General features: G+C 35.5%; 1 protein-coding gene across 10 annotated transcripts in view; it reads left to right on the top strand.

Annotated features, from left to right (window-relative positions):
• The window catches only part of CYRIA (CYFIP related Rac1 interactor A), a 57,287-nt gene extending 35,323 nt beyond the window's left edge, over positions 1-21,964 (top strand). For 4 of the 10 annotated variants that reach the window (XM_074820091.1, XM_074820092.1, XM_074820090.1 and 1 more), the window contains 10 exons: positions 1,929-2,008; positions 10,842-10,963; positions 11,847-11,952; positions 13,011-13,147; positions 13,232-13,309; positions 13,582-13,698; positions 13,794-13,873; positions 15,674-15,800; positions 18,436-18,506; positions 19,788-21,964. In XM_074820091.1, coding sequence (XP_074676192.1) covers positions 1,936-2,008; positions 10,842-10,963; positions 11,847-11,952; positions 13,011-13,147; positions 13,232-13,309; positions 13,582-13,698; positions 13,794-13,873; positions 15,674-15,800; positions 18,436-18,506; positions 19,788-19,851 — 975 coding nt within the window. In that variant the 5' untranslated portion in view covers positions 1,929-1,935 and the 3' untranslated portion in view covers positions 19,852-21,964. Of the gene's footprint in view, positions 1-1,660; positions 1,741-1,928; positions 2,009-7,139; positions 7,256-10,841; positions 10,964-11,846; positions 11,953-13,010; positions 13,148-13,231; positions 13,310-13,581; positions 13,699-13,793; positions 13,874-15,673; positions 15,801-18,415; positions 18,507-19,787 lie in introns of those variants that run through there. The other 6 variants (XM_074820095.1, XM_074820096.1, XM_074820093.1 and 3 more) reach the window with 5 other exon arrangements.
• The last annotated feature ends 358 nt before the right edge of the window (positions 21,965-22,322 follow it).

Genomic DNA, 22,322 nt, shown 5'->3' with positions numbered 1-22,322 from the left:
CTTACCTGATGCTGATTAAATGTATTATACCAGTGTGATAAAAATGTTAAATTGTTGAAGATGGAAGTTTTAATGCTGTATAAAAACTATTTTGTTCTGTTTACATGTTTTTCCCCTTCATAGGCTACTCGGAAAGTCAGACTCAGGTCATACAGTGCAGATCTTGTTCTGAAAGCAAAACTGTAAATTTTTTCCCTGCATACAAGTGGGTGTAACTTTATGAATAACGGAGAACGTTTCTTCATGTTGCGATATTGTATATGCAAGATGTTGTTAATTGTAAAGGGCTTGACAGTCTGCTCACTGGATTTGTTCTGGAGAGAAAATTTTGAAGAAGTATTTAATGCAAAACAAAGCCATTTGTCTAACATAAAGCTGGTTTACATGAAGCTGCGTGCTCAGAACAGATTATTGATTAAATTTATATCATTTTGTGGAATGACTGTGGCTGCTTTGGAATCTCCAAGCCTTCCATTACCTTCCTAGGTTTTCCTGCTATAGAAATACATCGCTTATATGCATATAGAAATTAGGGTTGATAGTACTTTTTTTTCTGTAATGCTGAAAAAAACTTTGTGTCCTCATGTGGAATGTCAGCCATGTACATGCTTAGAATAATTGGTGGTCTGATTTCTTAAGTGGGAAAAGAGTTAAACTGAAAAATAGATGAGCATCAGATGTGAGCCCCAAGAGCTGTGGTTTAGAGTACTGAGAATATTTATCTTTGAGGCAAAAATCAGTTATCAATCTGAGTTTTAAATCAAAATTACATTTTTCTACATCCCTCCAGGCAGACCTCTTTATCCTTATATGCGCTTTTCATGGTTTCCTCAGAAGAGAGAAAAAGTAAAAGTTTGAAGTTTGCCCAAGAAAGCTATACTTTTACATAAGTTTTAGAATAATGTATCTTCTTAAGGACTTTACAGGCAAAAAACTTTTCTTCAAATCTCCTTCCTTCTTCTCTTCCATAGAGACTTGCTTTTTTGAGAATTGTTCACTTTTCCTTTTGGAAGTTTTTCATAACTTGAAATGCAAAGGCTTCCAAGATGATAAAAGATAGGAATAACGGATAAAAAGATAGAGTTTGAACTGCTGATGCTTTTTTTTTCCCAAAAATGCATATATACATTTTTAAAAATTAAAAAGAGTAAGCATTTTAGCTTTTCTTTATGATAGATTTTTATAGTAATATTTTGTAAAACCTTACTGATTAGAAACAATTTTTTTTCCTTAAGAGTTATTTTCATGAAATAACATGGATTTATGCTAAAGAATCCAAACCAAGGTTTAAGACCTCATTTTTAACTCTGGAATAGTATTTAGTAATCTTGAGTCCAGCAATTTAGAGGATTTACAAATACAGATATAGTTCTGAGTTTGTTTCTCTTGTTAAGTAAATTCATAAATACCTGTTTGTACTCTGTGATGTTATACTGATGTTTAAACTCTGATTTGTTGAATACAGTTATTTGTGTATTTATCCAAGGTCTTACTCTCTCTGACCCCACGCCTAAATATCACAGAATTGACCATCAAAATGTTTCTCATGGTCCAGAACTCGCAAAAATGTTTAATATATGATGCAGACTGTGTCAAGCCCTTAGTTGTAGTATTCTAAGTTTACGTATATAACTGTTTATGATTTTGTTGCATTTACTAGGTTTGCTGGGATGGGTAATCTTCTTAAGGTCCTTACCAGGGAAATTGAAAACTATCCACATTTTTTCCTGGATTTTGAAAGTAAGTTCAAACAATTACAAGACAATGAGAGAATCTTTTCCCTGACTTAACAACGATCTGAGGAAAAACTTTTAAAATCTGATTGCTTGCAGTGTGTATTTTCCAGCACAACCAATCTGTCCAAGTCCTTATCTCTAAAATAATTTGTTCACTCAGGACTCCTTTTCTCTTCCTTTTCTATTTTTCAGGAACCAAATGGGAAATCTTTTAAAAGTTCTCACTTGCACAGAGCTTGATCAGGGGCCAAATTTTTTCCTTGACTTTGAAAGTGAGCAAAGCTTCTTGCCTGGCTTGCCTTCTTTGCTTATTATTTCCTAATAAACTGCATGCGCTTACGCATCATAAAGCAATTGAAAAGGGATTTGCAAACAAATCAAATTACACTTGAGTTGAATATTGCTTTTTGATAATTATAAAGATATACAAAATTACTTAAATTCATTCTGAGCGGAAAAGGGGGGCAGAAAGATAGATATGTAAGTAAAACCTTACCTTGAATTAGTTTCAAAACATTTATGAGCCATTATTAAATTTGCACGTGAATGAACTTGACCTCAGCTTTCTTTAACAAATCAGGGTTAAACAAAATTTCTTTATTTCTTTGCTTCCTTGAATGGAAATATGTATTGGAAATAAACTGAAAAAATATAAGCAGTGGAGGTGGCAATATTTTTGCCTTGTTCAATGACAATTTAACTGGGATTATTTCTAAAAAGTAGTGAAGTGGTCAAAGTGTATGTGCTTGATTGCATCTCTCTTAATTGCATGGTTATCAGTTTGCAAAAAAGTGTTTCGCATTCTAATTTCCTTGTCACATCTATATCTGATTCAAAGCTACTTCACTTTTGCTGGTTACAGTTTCCCTGCATGTACTTCTAGACATTATCTTGAAAACTGGTCATCAAATCCTTAAATATGGGTTTAATCTTACTTCACTACTTACATGAAATGCTTTTTATTTAAAATGCTAACAGCGTGTGATGTTTTGTTTCTTAATATCTTTATTCTAAAAAAGAAAAACAACAGTTTTGAGATAAGCCAGTGTTTTTAAAATAACTTTGTTTTCAAGCATGGTTTAAGAGAGAATTTCAGGTGATTAGACACACATTTGATCACCTTGAAATAGTTTTCTTGAATCACTTATTCCTGAAAAAAAGTTACTGACATGATATGAGACTGTACGTGTGTATGCACTCTGAAGCCCTGGTTCAACAAGTCATTTAAAGACATACTTAAATCTCATGAAATTGTTCAAACATGCTTTCTTGGATGAGAACTAGAGTGTATGACTAACTTTGCACCTACCTTAATCTTCTCATCTAGATTTTATTTACCTTATTATGAAGAGTCAGTTTTCAATGATGAAAAGAAGTTAATTGGGTAGTTTGGATTTAGGAGAAGGTACTGTGAGCCATGTATCCCTTTTTGTCTTCTATCTATATCATTTGTGAATTTTATTGTAAACCCAGGATGTCAAACCTTTATCCAAACCACCACATAATTTTTTTCTATCAGACTTTTGAAGGCGCTCTGTGTGGCTTTGCCAAGCTATTACAAAGGTTTTCAGCTGCTCTGAGCTTTCAGGTTTACTCAGCCCCATCATGTCCTGGATGGTAAGAAAGTACTCCTGTCCCAGGCTGCAGCCATGGCAGGAAACAGGTGGCCTGGCAGTGGGAAGCCTTGGTGGAGCAGAGGTGGTGGTGAGAGGGGAAAATATCTGTTCTATTGCCTTTGCAGCAAAGGTGGGTTTTTTCATCAAAGTGCAGAGACAAGAACTGAACAGGGTGAAGCACCCTCTCCCATGGGAGGTAACCAGTGGTTAGTGCAAGCACATGGGCATGCTAGTCAGGCACACCTACCTGAGAGGAACAAAACTGTCATCTCCAAATTTCAGTGAGTTTGATGCTCCTGAGCAAAAAGTTAAAATGTTTTACTTGTAAAATAGTCCTGGAGGTTTTTATGGCACAAAATCTGTTTTGTGTCAAAGGGATGTGACTGAAGATGTCTGTAGTTGCATGCTTTGGTCTCCTTTAATTAGCCATCATACAGTGTAAAAGGATGTAGATAAGAGCCTGCTTGCGTGCTTGCTCTGGATGTGTGACTTTCTGTGGCCTGAGTTTTCAGTTTGAGTTCATGGACGAAAATGGTCACTGCAGTTGGCCATTCAGAGGATAAGGGGTGTGTTGAGGTGATGTGTTTACTGTATTTCATTATTTGCATCAGTATATTGCTTTCTAGTTTTTGTGCCGTTTTCATTAGCCGTAAGCTGAAATCTCAAAGTAAATCTGTCAGCACTAACTTCTGAAATGTTTTGGATACTCCTGCCCTCATATTTTTTTTGCTGCTCTTCATTTGGTATGTATTGTACCTGAAAGGAGAGTGCTGTGACATACTTCTTCCTGCTACATGTACAATGTACCAAGACAAATATTGCTTGAAAAAACAAACAGCCTTTTTCTTCATATGCAGGAGTAGAACAGATGCAATCTGTTATCCTGCCTCAAAAACTGGAAGCTTTATGGACTGATGTTGATCAAAAGTAATACAAGTGTTTATATAAAGTGGGAAAAGAACATTGAGGTGTTAACTTCATTTGACCGTTGATTTAATCTGTGCTGCCCCAAAGGGGTCATCCCATGGGTGATGCTTTGCCACATAGTCTCATATCCTTCTGCTAGAGTTAAAATGTACCAAACACATGATTGCACCCATTGTGAATGATAGCTCTGTAGCAGAATGAACTTGCTAAGAACTACCTGTTCAAAGAAAACCCACCAAAACACCGCCTTACCTCTCTTCCCTGCCTAGTGAGTACTCTTCCAGACAGGTCAGGGTGATGTAGATGATGGCATGGTTGGAAGAGCATCAGCAGTGGCACATGAATGGGAACAGAAATGCAGGAGATGATGGCAAGCATTTGTACAGATTTAGGTATCTTAGGTTAGTCGTGAAGCTACAAAGTAAGGTCAGCGTAACAGGTTTTTATTTCATTGTTTTCCCTTATTATCCTTAATTAATACATATTTTATAGGCAATGTGTTATAAGGATGTTCTGTGCAACAAAAATGAGTTTATTTTCTTGTGAATTGTTCTCTAGGGCAGAATTATGTTTTGATGAAAAATTTGATGAGGACAATCTTGTGTTGCATCTTTTGAAAAATTCCATTATGGGTTTTTGTTTGGTTTTGAGTATACTTAATTACAAGTTGCTTTTTATCAGTTGCATGCTCACTTTTCCCTTACATATTTTTCACCAACCTGATTTTTTCATTTTTAGCCTTAGTCCGTCCAGTGCATCTCTTCCATGCAATTTTTGAGGTCTGGAAAAATGGGCAGGTAGAAACAGGAACACTTAGAAAAATTAAGTTTTCTCACCTACTTCAAAGTTGTGGGTTTTTTCACATTATGCCTTGTGCTATATCTGAAAGTGGGAAAGAATCATGAAAGAAATGAGTTTCAAAATTTCACCTTCCAGCTGTTTTTTTTAATAGCTAATTTAATTTTTTCCCTTTTCCCCCCCTTTCTTGCAGCTGTCTGTATCATCAGTTGCAATTCTTATGACACTTTACTGGCATTGTTCTTCGTTCCAAACTGGGAACCAATTTTCAGAACTTGATGGTCATACTTGAAAAAACTTGAATCCAGCATTAATTTCAGTTAATGTTGTATAGCAAAAGCAGTTCTGTATGCTCTCTGGCAATCATTTTAGAGTTAGGCAGTTACTCTGGATCTGTGCGAGGAGAAGCACTTTGAAGATCCATTCAGTCCAGCCTTGAAAGCAAACAGGGACAGATGGGAACTGTGGTATCTTCAGCAAGTGATATGGAAAAGAGTGTTCTGTGCAGGTGAAAAAGCCATTTCTTTGAGGTGAAATGCAAACTATATGCACTCAGCCAAATTGCTTTTTTAAGGTCTATTGAAAGGTTTAAGTAAAGGAAAATAATCTCTTCATTCCCAGAAAAGTGAACTGTATTGATGTTTTACACACTTGTATCTCAGTGTGGGTATTCTTAATCAAACTGCCATGTATTGGATTTGATTATATACCTCTTACTTACCTTAATTCCTTCTTAGCTCTCAACTCGAAAATAATACTAGGAAGAGTGAGTGCATGGCAAGTCTTGAGAGTCTGTGGATTTCAGGATTTTATGACCTTATAGGGTGAATTTTCTTGAAACGGATTTTGTCAGTTCAAGAACCGTTCTGTTCTTTAGATGTTGACCTTGTTTAAATTACCCACAGGTAAATGAATTCTGGGTATTTGAGGCTCTCTCCATAGCAGCTTACGGTGCTCTTTTTTGCAGAAAATCTATTGTCAAATTACTGCTGCCCATAGAGGGCCTTTTTCAGGTAAAGTAACCAAATAACTCCACATGAATTCTTTGAAATAATTTGAAGGTTGAGGTAACAACAATGTGTTTTGAACCTAAAGGACTAAAGTTTATAGATTATTGGGAGGAGATGTCCTTAAGTGATACCTTCAGTCCCATCCTCTCCTCAGATACAAATACCTTTTAGAACACCAAATTCTCCAACCTTAACCAGGTTCCTTTTTTTCCTAGATGTTAGCTAGGTGGGCACATTACTGATCTTAATTTAATTCGCCTCATCCCCTAAAGAATAAAGGACACTTACTTTCTAGGATTGTCCCCATCCCCAAAAGATTAATGGAATTTTCACTTATCATTGTTCAGGTATGATTAAAAGTGTCTGTTATTAGAACATGTCTGGCACCAGAACAACTGCCCACTTTTTGTGTAATAGGATATTAATTAATACCCTCACTCCACAGGCAGCGAGGCTGGAGATGTAATCTGTATCCAGCCTGAGGGAGGTTAAACTCTTGTCCCCCACGCGCTGCAGGGAGTGCCCTAAGCAAGAAGCTGCGGCTCAGTCAGCGAGAGGCTGTCGGCTCCATGTCCACCACAGAGCTGAAGCCTGGCACTGAGATCCCTGGCATAGCACCATGCCCATAGCAAGTATTAAAAACTTAGGGAGCTTCACTTTGTTCTAGCTGGTTTAGAAAGGATGAAATTCAAAAGCCAGTGTGGACTGGATAGGGTACTGTTTCTACCTAATACTGTTCTTTTTAATGTATGGGGTATAGCAGGTTCTGATACCCTCTAAAAAAGCATTATTCATTGCAGTTGTAATGCCTTTTCTCTTTTCTAAGGACACAAACTAGCTTTTCATCTAATTTTGTCCCAGATTAGAATGGGAAAAATCATTGTCATGGTGACAAACCTGAAATAGGACTTCAGCATTATACAGTAAAATACATGTACTGCTCTCTTTTTCCACCAGTCACAAAAGCAGAGCCTGTAAGACATCTTGTTTTACACACTATTCTTTTGCTAGGCTGTTGAGGCCAGGAGATCATGATGGTTTTTTGACAAGTATGATTCCACATTCACTGAAATGCAAGCACTAACCAGCTTCAGTGGGAATCTTCTTACCCTGCAACCAGTTTGACTGAGGGTGGAATAAAGTTCTGTGCTTTTGGTCTGCATTTCAGGTACAGAAAGGGTGCGTGGGTTGGAAGCACTTCTTTTAGTACTGTCTTGTTATCTCTTCATGAAAATTAATTACTGGATATTGTTATACTTGATTTTGTATTGGTAAAGGCTTCACATCTATTCTTTTTATATTTAATCTTGTTCTGTGAGTACTAACGTCTTACCTACATAGCAGTTTCTGTGGTTTTTTCTAATGCACACTTTGTGAAGAATGAGGTAGATACCTTGTGCTGTTAAGGTGGGGGTTTTTTTAAACAAATTTTTCTAAGAACAGAGTGATGATTCCACCTTCCCACCCTGCCATGCACCTGAAATATAATGCATCCACAAATGGATTGTAGTGGGTCCAGCTTCCCCCCCCCTTTTTTTTTTTTATGAAGTCTGAAGCCTCATCTGAAGCATGGAATAGACCCTGTGTAAAGATGAAAGAGAGCATTTGTTCATGAAATAGTTGAATTACCATGTCCTGGTTATTTCTGATGAAACCAATGAAATTGCATTTCTCTCCATAAATCTAAAATTTTTGCTTTCTAAATGAAAATTTGCTGGTACAATCTATATATGGAAGAGTCAAGCCTGGTCTGACTCTTGAATTAATTTGATAGAGGGTTCATTTAGTTGTCAGTTTTAGGGTTCACATTAGAAACATTTGGGCAAAGGGAGGTGAAAGGGTTTCATAGTTTGTCTTATTAAAGATGCTAGCGATGAGTGCTCTAAAAACTCAGACTTGAAATGCAGTAAGTCTGGTGATTATGGTAACATTATTGAGAGGGCTTGCATTCAGTGTGTAATAGTCAGTGGCTATGGTTTTATTTATAAATGGGCTCAAATTGCTTCAGCACCTGCTGGTTCTCTGGTGGTATGGGGATAAGAGGTGAGCACTGCCAAGCAGTGGTTTCACACTGTGATTCAGGAATGGCATTTTTTTTACTCAGAACAGAGAAAATAGCTTTGGTATTGTTGGAATAGAAAACCAAGTTTAAAAGCCAAAATCTGTCCTGAAGAAGTCTGTGTTCCTTTTAGTTATTGTTGCTATTATTGTTGTTGACAGCAAGATGAAATGTTTCAAAGTGATCAATTACAGGTATTTAGCTGACCATTTTTTTCAAGATTGTCATGTAAAATCCCTTTTGAAACATGGCCATGGTTTTATCAGAACATCTGTTTGCATAACATATATATTTCATAAAATGCATGGTTTTTTAAAAAAAGCCTGAATCATCCTCCCTACCTTTATTTTCAAGCTAAACACTTTCAGCATAAATATAAACTGCTTCTGCAAATGCAAGCTAAGCCTGTTGCTCTGTAGCCTTTGCAGCTCTCTTCCTCTCCCTTCCCTTTCTTTCTCTCTTCCACCTACCTACCTTCCTTCTACTCCTACTTCCCCAGGTGCTGGGATACTACAGAAAGCTCAATGAGTTTCAAATATTCAACCTTCCCCCAACTTCCAAAAGATGAATTGGAAAAAATCTGAAAAAGACTAATGATAAAGGGTGTTACTAAAGGCCACTTTTAGGTCCTAAAGTGCTGAGCAGCCCATAGTGTTTACATTTCTATTAGGGGCTAATATTTTCTTAAAGCAAGTAAATTGTAAAAAGTAATATAGAAATACCTTGTTAACCAACCCATGCTTCAGGTGACCTGAACATGCAAATTTTACACTCATGAACTGTGCTAATAAATTACTTACTCTCTTCTGTGTCTTAATATTCACTGAAAATGTTATTTTAATTAACTCTTATTTAACTATTAAAATATAGATATGGATTTATAGGTGACTCCTACCTTCCTCCTACTCTGTTGTTCTATGGTATGTAACTGTTTAGCAAGATTACCACTTCCTTCATTAAACTTAGAAGCGTTTACTGTTGTTTCTTTATCACAAGGTGACAGACCCCTCACACAGTATATACCTGAAATTTCTTGCAGCTTGGGGAAAGAACCAGTCAGGATCACTATAAAATTAATGTGATTAATAGGTCAGTTCAACAGCTGTGTCCCAGATGGAATTTTCCTGTTTGGGATAGTCTTTCCCTTCAGTGCTTAGTGGAATTTTTTAGTTACATGAAATATTTTGGATTTAAAACCCAGCTGAGTAAGCCCAGTTTATTTTTACTTTCACTTGTTCTGTCTTTTAAACAAGATTAGGGAAAACTTCCAGAATAAAAGGATTGTTTCATGTGCCCAGTCTCATGGGACTCATGGTGACATAGGAATATAGGAAAGATTTTAAGTATTAGTTGCTTCAGAGCCACAGACATGTAAGTCTCAGCTATTTGTGCCTTGTTCCTGCAAGGTCCATAGATAACTTGACACATTTAAACAAATTGTCCTAACCTGAAACGTCATGGAGAGAATGCCTACTCTTTCCATACTCTCCAAGGTGAACTGGTTCGTTCATTTTTAGTGGGGGGTGGGTAAATGAATCCCATACTGATACATGGGTGGAGAGTGAGAAGACTAAATAGAAAAAGTATTTTTAATAGTTCTTGTCTATTAATACAGAGATGTGTACAGTAGCTCTTCCTAATCGGTGAGTTTTGAACTGAAGGTACCTTATTGCTTTTAATTCAAACAAGTAGTCCTTAAGTCCTAAGATTCACCTCTGAAGTACTTTTTTTTTGTCCATAAAAATTAAAATGCTATCTTTACAAGCTAATACAAATTTAAGAAGGAATAAAAACCAAGCAAACAAAAGCAACAACAAAAGTTATGTTTCTGTAGAAATCTGCTGGGACAATGTGATTGTTTCTACAAATACTGACTACAATTCTATATATAGGTCATCCAGTCTTTAGTCAGTGCTGGTCGTCTTTATGTTTTAAAGCAAAAGGAGGCAGAAGATCTCTACCTTGTCTAATGTGTTGATGACCTCCCTGGTGTCACACTGCTGTGAAAATCCCATCGGATGGGATTTGAATGGGAAAATTGATCTACTTCCAAATGTCATTTCTCTGAACAATAAAGGTCTACAGGTCACTCCCACCGTGAAAACTGATCAGTGACAGAGCTGGATTTATTTTAGTAGCAGGAATGATCTGACATACATAAGAAAAATGTTTATTTTTAACAGTACTGTATCTGTGTTTTACAAAAGGAGAAATAAATTACTCTGGTTAGGAAGCCTGGAGGAAAGTCAAAGTGGCATAATCTCCTACTGCTCCATCCACTGAAAGGCCTGATTTTATCCCCAAGCTGCAAGAAAAGAGAGCAATTCTTTGTAATCAAGCTGTGGAGCTCATGAAAGAGAGGGACATTTTTACTGAAGGACTGATGCATTATCCTATTTTCTAATAACATTGCTTTATGATACTGCTTCACTTTAAAATGATGCATTTTGAGTAGAGGCATTATGAGCCATAGATAGAAAAACTGTACTGTTTTTCCTTCCTCGCTATAGAAAGCAGAAACTTGGATGTTAGCAGAATGGCTGTGCAGTATAACTGTATATTTTAAAAAAACACATCAGAATGGAGTTACACATAGTCAAGCTGGAGATAATGTTGTTAAGTAGAACTGAGTAATCTTGGCATTTGTACTGCAGCTACCTTTTGACTTTGTGCATTTTGCTTTTCTGTTTCTTAGATGCACAGCCCACAGATGGAGAACGGGAGGTATGGAATCAGATCAGTGCAGTTTTACAGGACTCAGAAAGTATGCTTGCAGACCTTCAGGCTTACAAAGGAGCTGGACAAGAAATTAGAGATGTATGTTTAAGTTAATGGCAGTTCTTTGGAAGCAAAATCAAGCAAAGCTCAATGTGTTCCTTCCTTCTGTTATGTATCCAAACACATTCTATGAAATTATACGAAAATCTTAATTAAAATTGTATTTAGAAAATACATTACAGATTATATGTAACACTGAATATAAAGCCCTACTGTGAAATCATTAAATTATGGCTGTTTGAACTTCTTTCAGGTTTACTATTAGTAATTAGTAATTACTTTTCACTTTTAAGAAACACAGTTTCATATACCTCATTTCATATATCTTATGGTAGAAGTCAAAGTTAAGGACATGGAGGAAATAATACTCAGATGTCAGAAGTACACTGTGAAAAAAAGTTGAAAATAATTGTTCTTCTGTGTAAGTGAAATAATGAACCACAGTAAATTATAACTTTACATCCACTTATAAGACATTTTATTCCATGAAACTGGTCCCAAAGCACAATTTTAGCGTGAGCTGTTGGTTGCTTAAGAACCTGAATGTGTTGAAGATTTCAAAAACATCAAAACCTTAAAAAAAAAAGGCAATTTCTGCAAACAGTAGTCATATAAAAGGTCTTACCTAATGCTTCTACAATAGTTTTGCTCCCCAAAGAATATGTTAAAATGTATTTCTGTATGTCAGTGGTGCATTGGAATGAAGAATTTTAAATCAGTATGTTACAGGGGGAGAGGGAAGGTGGAAAACATGGTATTTTTTGGATTTGCTAATTTCCTGTTCTGGTGATGTATAATTTCTTGTAATTGTTCTATGTTTTATAATACTTACTTTCTGAAATAATGTAGTAGAAAAATTTAAAACCACCTTTTGCTTGTTGTTCATATATTACAGTTCTTTACAGCAATGATTTCATTTCAGGCAATACAAAATCCCAATGATATCCAGTTGCAAGAAAAAGCATGGAATTCAGTATGTCCTCTGGTTGTAAGGCTGAAGCGCTTTTATGAGTTTTCACTCAGATTAGGTGAGCCCTGTTTTAGTATGTCTGTTTATTAGGCTACTTTATAAACATATAAAGAAATAGGAAGTTTCTTTTTCCACAGTCTTTGAAAGGGTTATTATTCTTTCTGTTTTATATCAACAGACATTTAACTCCAATTACATTTATCAAGGCGTATTTTTAATCTTCATTTCAAAATTATCAAAGTTTGTTAGTCTGTCACGTAACATAAATCTGTGTTATCTAAATAGACTACAACCAAAGAACGTGATAAAACCCTATAAATTTTTTCTCTGGTGCATGCCACTCTTCTGCACTTCATGGTCCATATTGTACTAATGCCATTTATTTTTTGTAATTTGGATCCTTCAGAGTTTTAAAAGGAATGTAAACCAATAATATTTTGAGACGACTTAAAAACAGGGATAACAGGGAGAAGGGTGTCAATAAACTCTTGCAGGGTGAAAAGCAAAAGTTGGGCATGTTTTATGCTCGCTATCATCCCTGCAAAAATGATGTAATTACTCCTTGAATTAGGACTCTGGAAGAGAACCAGTGTGCAAAAAATGTGTATATGAAGTAGGAGAGCTCGCAGTGCAAGGGAATTCTTATGCAACATCCTGCTTAATAAGTCTTTCACTTTTTGAGTTATGCTAGTAATTATAGCCGCGGGAGCTGAATTGCATTGCTATCAGTGCCTAAGAGTACACTTCTAGTAACAGAGATGCCAGAATAATCTCTATACTGAGCTGATGGCTAATTGGGGAAGATGAAAGAGTTCAATATCTGAATGCAAGAAAAATGCTTTCTCTAGAATTTTCGATAGGGAGCCCAGATAAAGGGTAATAAAAAGGGAAGAGAGCTCAGTGATACAAAATGAAGAGGAAAATGTCAGAGAGCCTGAAGAGGCAGGTGTCTTTGACTAATGTTTCTCGTGGTAGAATAGTAAGAAAAAGCATTTCTGTTAGGGCTCTGCATGTTCAGAGGGTTCTGTCCCTTCAAACAAAGTATATTTAGATACTTACTTAAAACTTTGTCATAATGTGGACTGAATATAATTTGTGCTTCTGATTTTTGTTCAGAGAAAGCCCTGCAGAGCTTACTGGAGTCCTTGACGTGCCCACCTTACACTCCAACTCAGCACCTGGAACGGGAACAGGCTCTAGCGAAAGAATTTGCAGAAATCTTACATTTTACTCTTCGTTTTGATGAACTTAAGGTTAATAAAGTCTTTTAATACAATCTGATTTTTCCCATGTATTTTGAACTGAAACTGATTATTTCCTATTGGTCTTCCTTGAAGATGAGAAACCCAGCAATCCAGAATGACTTCAGTTATTATAGGCGGACAATAAGTCGCAACAGAATAAACAACATGCATGTAAGTAAATAAAATCTGATCTCCTGTTCACACTGAGGTGTTTATCAGTATGCATTTATACCATTTGTGGTAATGTTTTTTCTTTTGATTCTCTAGCTGTCATGCTTTCTCCTTCACACCGCGAGTTAATCAGCAGTCCAGATGAAGTGTTTAGAGTAGAACTATTCATGCGACAATCTTCTTGCTGACATGAGCATATACTGTATCTTTTTCTTGCTGCTGACAAGTTTTTAAAGAGTTTTACTGACTATTTTTTCTCATGTTTTCATCAGCTAGACATTGAGAATGAAGTAAACAATGAAATGGCAAATAGGATGTCCCTGTTTTATGCAGAAGCCACACCAATGCTGAAAACACTCAGTAATGCAACTACACATTTTGTATCAGAAGTAAGTAACAAGGGAGAAAAGGTCTAACGCAGACATTCTTTATTTTAATTGTACAAGATGGTTTACTGAACATTGGCTGTTTTTAACCCTTCTAGAACAAAACGTTACCAATTGAAAATACAACGGACTGTCTAAGTACTATGGCTAGTGTATGTAAAGTCATGTTGGAAACACCGTAAGTTTACCTTAAATCTTGTTTTTTCTTGCGTGAGAGAATTTGTATTTTATTTTAAATAGCCACCTGGGGTCAACATAGTTTTTTCCAAATTAATTCCTGTATGTGTGCCTTGGTTGTTACGCCTTTTATATACAAAGGATGATCTGGTATTAGAAAGCCTTGCCTCCTATTTTAACCACCTTAAGATTTTTTTCAGCATTGAGTTTTGTTACGGAGAGTTAACAAAGGTTAAAAAACAAGTGTAATCTTATGCACTCATAGGCGTCTATGTCTTGTCTAACCAGGGCCACAACTACTCTCTTGATTGCCCATGCTGCTCAGTTATTAGCACACTTAAGAGTCAAGGTTTTGGCTCCTCCAAGTAGTGCTTTGGGAAATGATACACAGGCACTATTTTGAGGATAATTTGAATAGAACTTTTTTGGATGCAGCCATCTTATTCTGGGTATGAGAAAGTTCAGCTGTATAGGAACTGTACAATTTCATTCGTATCTACTAGCAGAGATATAGCCAGTGGGACTGCTATTGTTTACCTATGCATTTAGTTGAGTATTTTTTAGGTTAGAGGTCTCTTTGAGTGGAAGACACATGCAAGGCAGAGTCAAGGTATTCTTCCTGTCTTTGAATTACTTGTTCATGTAAAGGGTAGAACTCTTGAGGTCATTGTGATTGTTTATGAAAATTCTGGAGAAGTATATATAGGAGGTGGGATTCATCTCACAATCTGGGACATCACAGAAGTAGTAATTGAAAAGTAACTTTGTGTCAGCTCATTGTTTGGCAAAAGTGGAGAAACAAAGTTGTGAGTCATCTACTAGAAGATTATGTGATACTTAGTTCTAATTGTGGCATAATCAAGCATTTTCACATCAAACTGTAACCTTTAAATCTGTTCATGTTATGATGCTGTATAAGAATAGAAATTCAAGTTATTGTAAACTAAGAGGTAGTACAGTACAGATTTTAGTATTTTTAATGTTTAAGTGAAAAAACCCAAGTTTTATGTTGAAAGTCAATGAATGATAGTAGACTAATCTGTGTATTATCTACTCAAAATAATATTTATTAGAAAAATTGTGATAATTTTTGTTTTTCAGGATTTCTGTTTTTCTCTGCTGTAGTTCATTTTTCATTTCCCGATGATGGTTTCGGGGATTAGAGCTGATAACGACTGTCTTAACTGTGCCATGCATATTGTTATTTTGGAATTGAAAAATCAAAGAAAGGCTCTTTGGAATTAGTTCAGTCCAGTCCTATCTAGTGGGTCTCCACATTTCAGATGCTCAGCGAACCTGGGTTTTTGAAGTTGCCTATGGACTTAGAAGAGAGAGATCAAGCAATGACTATGATCCACCTAGATGAAGCTCTGAACTTACCAGCTGCTGAAATTAGATCCCACTTAAATGTTAATTATTTTAAAGTAGGAATTTAAGCAAAAAGAGTAGCTTTCCTTTGAGGTCCTGATATGCTATGTTTCTAAGGTTAAACAGAAGTGCAGTCAGTTTCCATCATATTTCACGAATTGTGGAAGTCTTCTGTGAAGTCATCATCATAGACATTTTTCTGAAGTGAGGATCTGAACTGTGAATTGGGTATTGGAAGGGTTTTACATATCCATTTGCTTTCTAACCATTCTTCTACATTGACTTACGCATTTCAGAGATCTTTACAATTTTACTAAGATGCATCTTCAACCTTAAAATACAATTTTAGTTCAGATTTCATGCACTCATAGTCTAGTTTGCAAAATTGCCTAGTAAAAAGTCGAGACTTTATATCTTTTGTTCTGTTTTCCAGAGAGTACAGGAGTAGATTCACCAGTGAAGAGACCCTTATGTTCTGCATGCGAGTAATGGTGGGAGTTATTATTCTGTATGATCACGTTCATCCTGTGGGAGCTTTCTCAAAGACATCAAAGATTGATGTAAGAGTGACTTTTTTTTAATACTCTGTAGGTTTGAAAATACTAGTCTGCAGCTTTTTTTCAGCACAAGGTTATGATTTTGTATAGAACATTTTAATTATTTTTGAATGGCAAAATTTAGAATTTGTCTTCACCTGCATACTTTAATATATCAGCTTATTTGAAATTAAAATAAGGATCAGTCGTCTTTTCTTTGTATTTTCTTCCAGACACAGATACTCATTTGTCTTAGTTTGCTTTCCTGCCAGCTGTATGGTTACACTAAAAAAATTTTGTATTACACCTACCCTGGAATATGTTCTATGGTCATAATTTTTTATTTATCATGTAATTTGTTTATGCTAAAATGTTAATCTTTGGAATAGTTCCGTTGTAAATAAGCAGATATTCAATATTGTCTCTGCTTTGTCTGAGATCTGAAATAGCAGAACTGAAATGTTATTGTAATGTTGATAATGAGCCTTCAGTTACAGCTTTGGCATGACCAGTCACAGTGAAATCAACCTTATTTTTTCATCTGAGATACTGCAAGCACACAGAAAAAAGTACTCTTATTTTTGCTACGTGTTTTTACAAACCTAAATGTTATGTGCCACGTCTTTCAGCAGAAATAATCTGTAATTCATGAAAAAAGATGCTAAGTCTCTCCCTTTATAAGAGAGCCTTCTTCGAAAGGAAAGAAATATATATATATTATTGCACTCCATGACACTGAGCCTTCATTAGCATTTTTCGTCTGCAGATATCAGTATTTTACCACATCTCATTTTTGACTTTGTTTTACAGAGGGAAAGATATGTTGCAAAGAGGTGAATTGATTTGCTCAAGGTCATGCAGCAAATAGAGCCCAGAAATTGAATGCAGACTTCCTGACTGCTAATTCAGTCTCTTGCCTACAGAGGCAACACAAGTAAAATTTTGATAAGATCAAATATAATGTGTGTGCTTTGTTTCTCACATTTATCCTGAAGCCCCATAATCTTACAGGAAGGTTAGCTAGATATAAATGGGAGACAGGAGATGTATGACTCAGTTTTTAAAAATGAGTACATAGTCCCGAATCTTAATTTGCCTGATTAGTTTAGTGATTCTTTTCTAATACAAAAAAAAAAAAGTCTTCTAATATTTCATATTATGAGTATGTTTTGCTGTGAAAAACAATTATTTTCTCCAAACTAGTCACTCTTGGGAACCATTTCAAGATAATCTTCAGGGACCGTGGAACAAACCTTTCCTTACTCATTAAAGACCAGAGATGGTATTGCAAGCTGTTAATTACAGGCTTCTATCTTAGGCATCCTAACAGCTTCTCTTTTTTGACTGTTTTAGAGATTCTGTTTCTAACAAAAATAGAAAAGAATGTTTTGAATTTGTGTCCCCTTTGAATTTGTCTGACCTGATCTGATGGGACATGTAAACCTGTACTGAATGATGTGAATAGAGTCTTGAGTTTCTCTAGTTCAGAAAAAGTAACTGTGTCACTTGAAAACATGTGCTGCTGCACTGAGAATTTAATCTGATCTGCTATTTGCAAAGATAGTTTTATCTTCCAGGTAGAAGTGAGTCAACTGATCAGTGATCAGTGGCAGTTAGGCTGGTCATTGTGCAGGAGGCTGATCAACATTTTCCAAATAATTTTTATTGGCAAATACACGGACCCTAACTTCAGTTAAGTATTTCATCATCCACTTCCATAATAAGGAAGAGTTGCTCTTTAGCAGCAGAGAAAATACTGGCATGTAGATTTAGCACTGTATTGTGACTTGGAAAATCAGAAGTTTCAAATCTTGATGCTGCCATGTCTTAATCTGACATTTTAAATAAGATGGAATTAATCTAGACTAATTTCTGGGTAGCTATTAGATATTTTCATAGCAATGGGAAGAAATAGGTACTTCTGGAACATGACTCATTACATATGAAAGTATATTCTGAACAAGTTAGAGGAATTTCTTATTTTGCTCTACTGACTACATAGGGAGTCTGTATAGTGGATCAAATGAGTTCTACCTCTGCTTTCTCTGCTTCACTTCCCCTTTTGTGAATTTGGACAGAGTTTCAGCCTGGTTTTTACAATCTCCATGAAGATGTTCATTCAATGTGGTGTTTAAAATCAACATCATGGACTTCCTGTCTCAGATAAAATTTGTAGCCACTAGTTATGACACAAATCATAAGTTATCACTGATTAGGCTTACAACTAAAAACTGAATACTGAGAATTACTTCCTTGTGTGCAGGCATAAAAATAAAAGTCAAAGTTGAAACGTCTCTTCTGATAGTTGCTGACAGCAATGATGCAGAACTTTCTTCCAAAACCTCTTTTTTTATTTCAGCTTATCTCAACTGTTCTTGATATTTTTTTTTGTTGGAATTGGAGAAATCATGTGCAAGTTAAAATATATACACTTTACATATAATGTACTATCTACAAATGCTTATTAAAGTAGAGGTTGTTTTCTCAAAAGTTAGATTTTCAAATTAAGATAATTTGTAATAAGGTACAATGCTTTATTGTATCATATAAAGCAACACTAACAGTAGGAAAAAACCCTATCTATGGTGAAATTTTTCCTTGTTTTCAGCTAGTACAATTCATATATTATTGTTCAATAGTGGCATGCTTCTGTTCCCAGATGAAGGGATGCATAAAAGTTTTAAAGGAACAACCACCTGACACTGTGGAAGGACTTCTGAATGCTCTCAGGTATGTGTGGAATAATTGTTTGATTCAGCCTTAACAAATTCCTCTTTGTTTTTCTTCCAATCTCTTCACATTTAAGACTTTCCACCTTAGAAGCTTGAATTAAGAAAATTGTCCATTAGGTTTGCATTCATCACCTGGGGTTTTCTTAAGTAATATTAATTTCTTTAAGTAATATTAATTTCTTTCAAATCTATTTCACTTTGATAAACAATGGCTATTAATATTGGAAGTCATAATGTCCTTCTTCAGAGACCCTTAAGGTTCATTTTATCGCCTAAAACTTAGCCATCTAAAAGGTAAACAATACATCAAAGGTAAACAGTGTATCTAAGCTAAGATTTGTTATATAAAATACCCCAGCAATTAGAACATTTTAGAAGCGAAGAGTAGAATTACTGGGTTTTAAACCCTTGATACTTCCCTTCTCTCTTCCCTCTTAAGACGACTGGTTTTTTGTGTTTTTTTTAATTTTGCTAAATGATACAGCTTCAAGAAAATAGCAACCTAAATCCCAATTCTGTAACTAAGTGTTTAAGGTGCTGTCTTGGGAAACAAGGCACATTGGTCTGACACTGCTCTGAAGCTGAGAAGGGAGTCTTAGTACCAAGTTTTTCAGAGTGGTATTGAATTCTCTAGCTGTTGAATGCTTGGATAGAGTGAGAACTACAGCCATAACCACCTTCATATTTGCTTATCATGTCTTTTGAATTAAAATTGATGTGGAGTTAAATCCTACAGGTTTCAGGTGTGTTTTGAGCTTATGTGATAATTGATCTCCCTACAAACATAAGCAGTGGAGAACGTTTGGGCTTAAATGGAAAAAACCTCTCTAAAGCTCTTCAGTCCTCCCAGGACATTTAAGAAAGCTGTTTAAAATCAGTCTTATAGATTATGCCAAAATTCAATCTAGATTCCTAAATCCCTTTAGTATTTACCCTGTTTCTTATGTCTTTCCATGATTTTACTTATTTTGAGGCTTTTAACTGGAAAAAGAGAGATCATTTTGACCCAAAATTATGACAGTGTCATAGATGGATGGCAAACAGGATTTAGCCACAATTCCCCACCTATTAACAGGGAATAACTTACTGCAAGGGGTATTTAGAAGATAAAGAGCACCAGACTATCACAGTTAAATTCCAGTGATCACTGACTAAAGGAACATACTGTTCCTCCTTTGTGTAATAAAACTGCACTGTTTTAATAACAGGCAGTGCAGTTTTCAGACTTTTCTAATCCCTGTTCGTTTTATAAAATACTGTTTTACCTTGTAATTTCTAGGTTCACTACAAAACACCTGAATGATGAATCCACTTCAAAGCAAATTCGAGCTATGCTGCAGTAGTATCCTGAGACAAGTAGATGTTTGTATTGATCACAGAAGATGTGTATGTTTACATAATTTAATACAGTTTGATGTTAATACTTGTGTGTATTTACGTAACCGTTTTCTTCACATTGCTAAAATACATGAATCTGTTCATAACCTGACTGACTTTATATAGTGCAGCCTAAGTTTTTATGCTAGCCTTTATCTTTTGACTTTTAAAATACTTTTTTACTTAAAAACTTCAGCTACAACAGTTTATCTGTGCATTTTAATCCTTAAACACCTTCTCTATCAGAGAAGTAAGTAGTAGTGAAGACAAAAGAAATCAAATAAACTGAAATGTCAAAGATACCACAGAAAAGGAACTTTAAAGAAGAAGGAAGTTAATATAAGAGAAAATAAAATTCATTGGATATGTTTTAAGAACACGTGCTGTTTTTTTCAGTTAGTTAGGATCTCATCAAATTTGTATGAATACGAGAATACCTGAATGTTCATCACTCCCATAAAATATGTTGTCTTCCCTGTAATAAGTGGAGATCCACCTAATTTTAAGGATTGTGTGCTGGCTGACATCCAAAAATGTATTGCAAAGAGGTAATTTTACCTTTTTTTATAAAGTATAACCTGTACCTTTCAACAATTGAGGAAGTTAATATCCTTTTTCAGATTCAATATAAATAAATAGAAAATGTGTTTTAAGACCATTGCTATATTTTGAAAATTCTGTATAATTTTATTAGACTTAGAAAGGAAAGGGAAAATACTAATGCTTTGACTTAACTAGAATAGGTTTGTCATTGTAAATATATTGTGATGAACATTATCTCTCAGACAGCTCTACCTGGTAAGTAATATTTTTTTCTGATATAAACTGGTATAAAGCAAAACACTCTTCAGTAACAGCAAACTTCCCTAGTGTCAAATTGGCTTCATCGAACTAGGGATAATATAAATAAGTGTTAAGAGCTGAGTTGTTCTTAGGCACTCCATCAAGTTCCTTGATAGTGTTATTCATTAGATGATTCAACACAAAAATATATATCAGCTGACTGCTCTTCCTTGGTTTTTGAGATGTGATTGATGCTTCAAGGAGTTACGTTCCTTGCTGAGTTGTTTGTTCTTACTTTCTAGTAATTTTTCCAGTAAACGGAATAGAAATACTTTGCCAAAAGCAGCAAAGTGCTCATGCTCTGTTAAGTGTGTCTTCTGGGTGGTCTGCAGTTGCTGTACATATTCTTGCAGAAGGTCATGTTCTGAAAACGTGTTCTATTTTATGTACTTTGCTTGCATGCATGTGTGAAAACTCCAGTGCTTGTGCACAGATTCAGATTTGTATTTGCTTATTCCCATGTATGTAAATCAGGGTTTGTGTGCTCACTGGAATTTTCACGCATATCACTTCTAAAACCGTAAGGCTTTGAAGATGCATTAGGTCTGTTGAAACTCTGCTGCGTTGTGACGAATTGAGTCATTGAACTCAATCCTTAAACAGTATTAATATCATAAGTTCTTTGGAGTAGGGATCGCCTTAGAGTTTATTTCTGAGCAGAACGACCACTATGAAGTTTCTCAAGTCTGATCAGAACCCATAGGTGCCAATGTTATATGTGTTGTGATACTGGACAACACCGCAACTCCAGCATTCATGTCACACATCTCCAGTTCTAGCAGCAGATAACTATGTTGTTGTCAGGATCAGAATTAGAAATCACGCTAGGTTTTTTTCTTTCTCTGGAAGCAGTGATCACACTGCTTTTTCACAGTAGTAAATCCACTGTTTACCAGCTCCATTTTTAATGGGGGGACATTTAAAAATGTATATTAGGGAAAATTCTGCTTTGTTCATAGCCACTTCCAGTTAGGTAAATCTAGATTGATGACGGGTCATTCTGTTGAGCTTTGGTAACTGAAGTTAATACATGCTTACCTGCAATTATTTGTCAGTGAAGTCTTATCTTTAAGTAGCCCAGAGGAAAGCTATTTGTCACTTGTATAATAAAAATGTAAACCTTAAAGCATTCTGTGAGTTGTCATGTGCTGTTTGCCTGTCACTGAATTTCTTTGCCTGCTTTGATGTTTTTGTACAGAAGTTTGTTTGAAATAATAAAAAGTTTGGTACAGTAAACATTGGGACTGTCTGTATTTAGAGACAACATAAACAGGTTAAGAAATATCTCATTTAAAGTTTTGGATCTGAAATGTAGTAGGCTCACCTTTATGTATCCAGCTTATAGTTCATTCAAAAAGCATTTAAAATCTTTCACATGTATGCCACAACAGTATAACCTCATGTCACTTAAACAATAACTGGGGTTTTTTTGACAATTTTTGGCACTTGTCTGTCATCTTGACCAGGGGAAGTTGTTGATACTGCTTTACGGAAGTAAAGCATGAATCCCTTCTATGACTTTTGTATCTTCACATTAGTCATCTTAGGCTGTGGTGGCCATTTCAGGTTCCACTTATAATCAATAAGGTCATCA

Source organism: Strix aluco, chromosome 3 (genome assembly GCF_031877795.1).
Source record: "Strix aluco isolate bStrAlu1 chromosome 3, bStrAlu1.hap1, whole genome shotgun sequence".
Lineage (NCBI taxonomy): Eukaryota > Metazoa > Chordata > Aves > Strigiformes > Strigidae > Strix > Strix aluco.
This window is presented reverse-complemented; position numbering and strand designations above follow the sequence as displayed.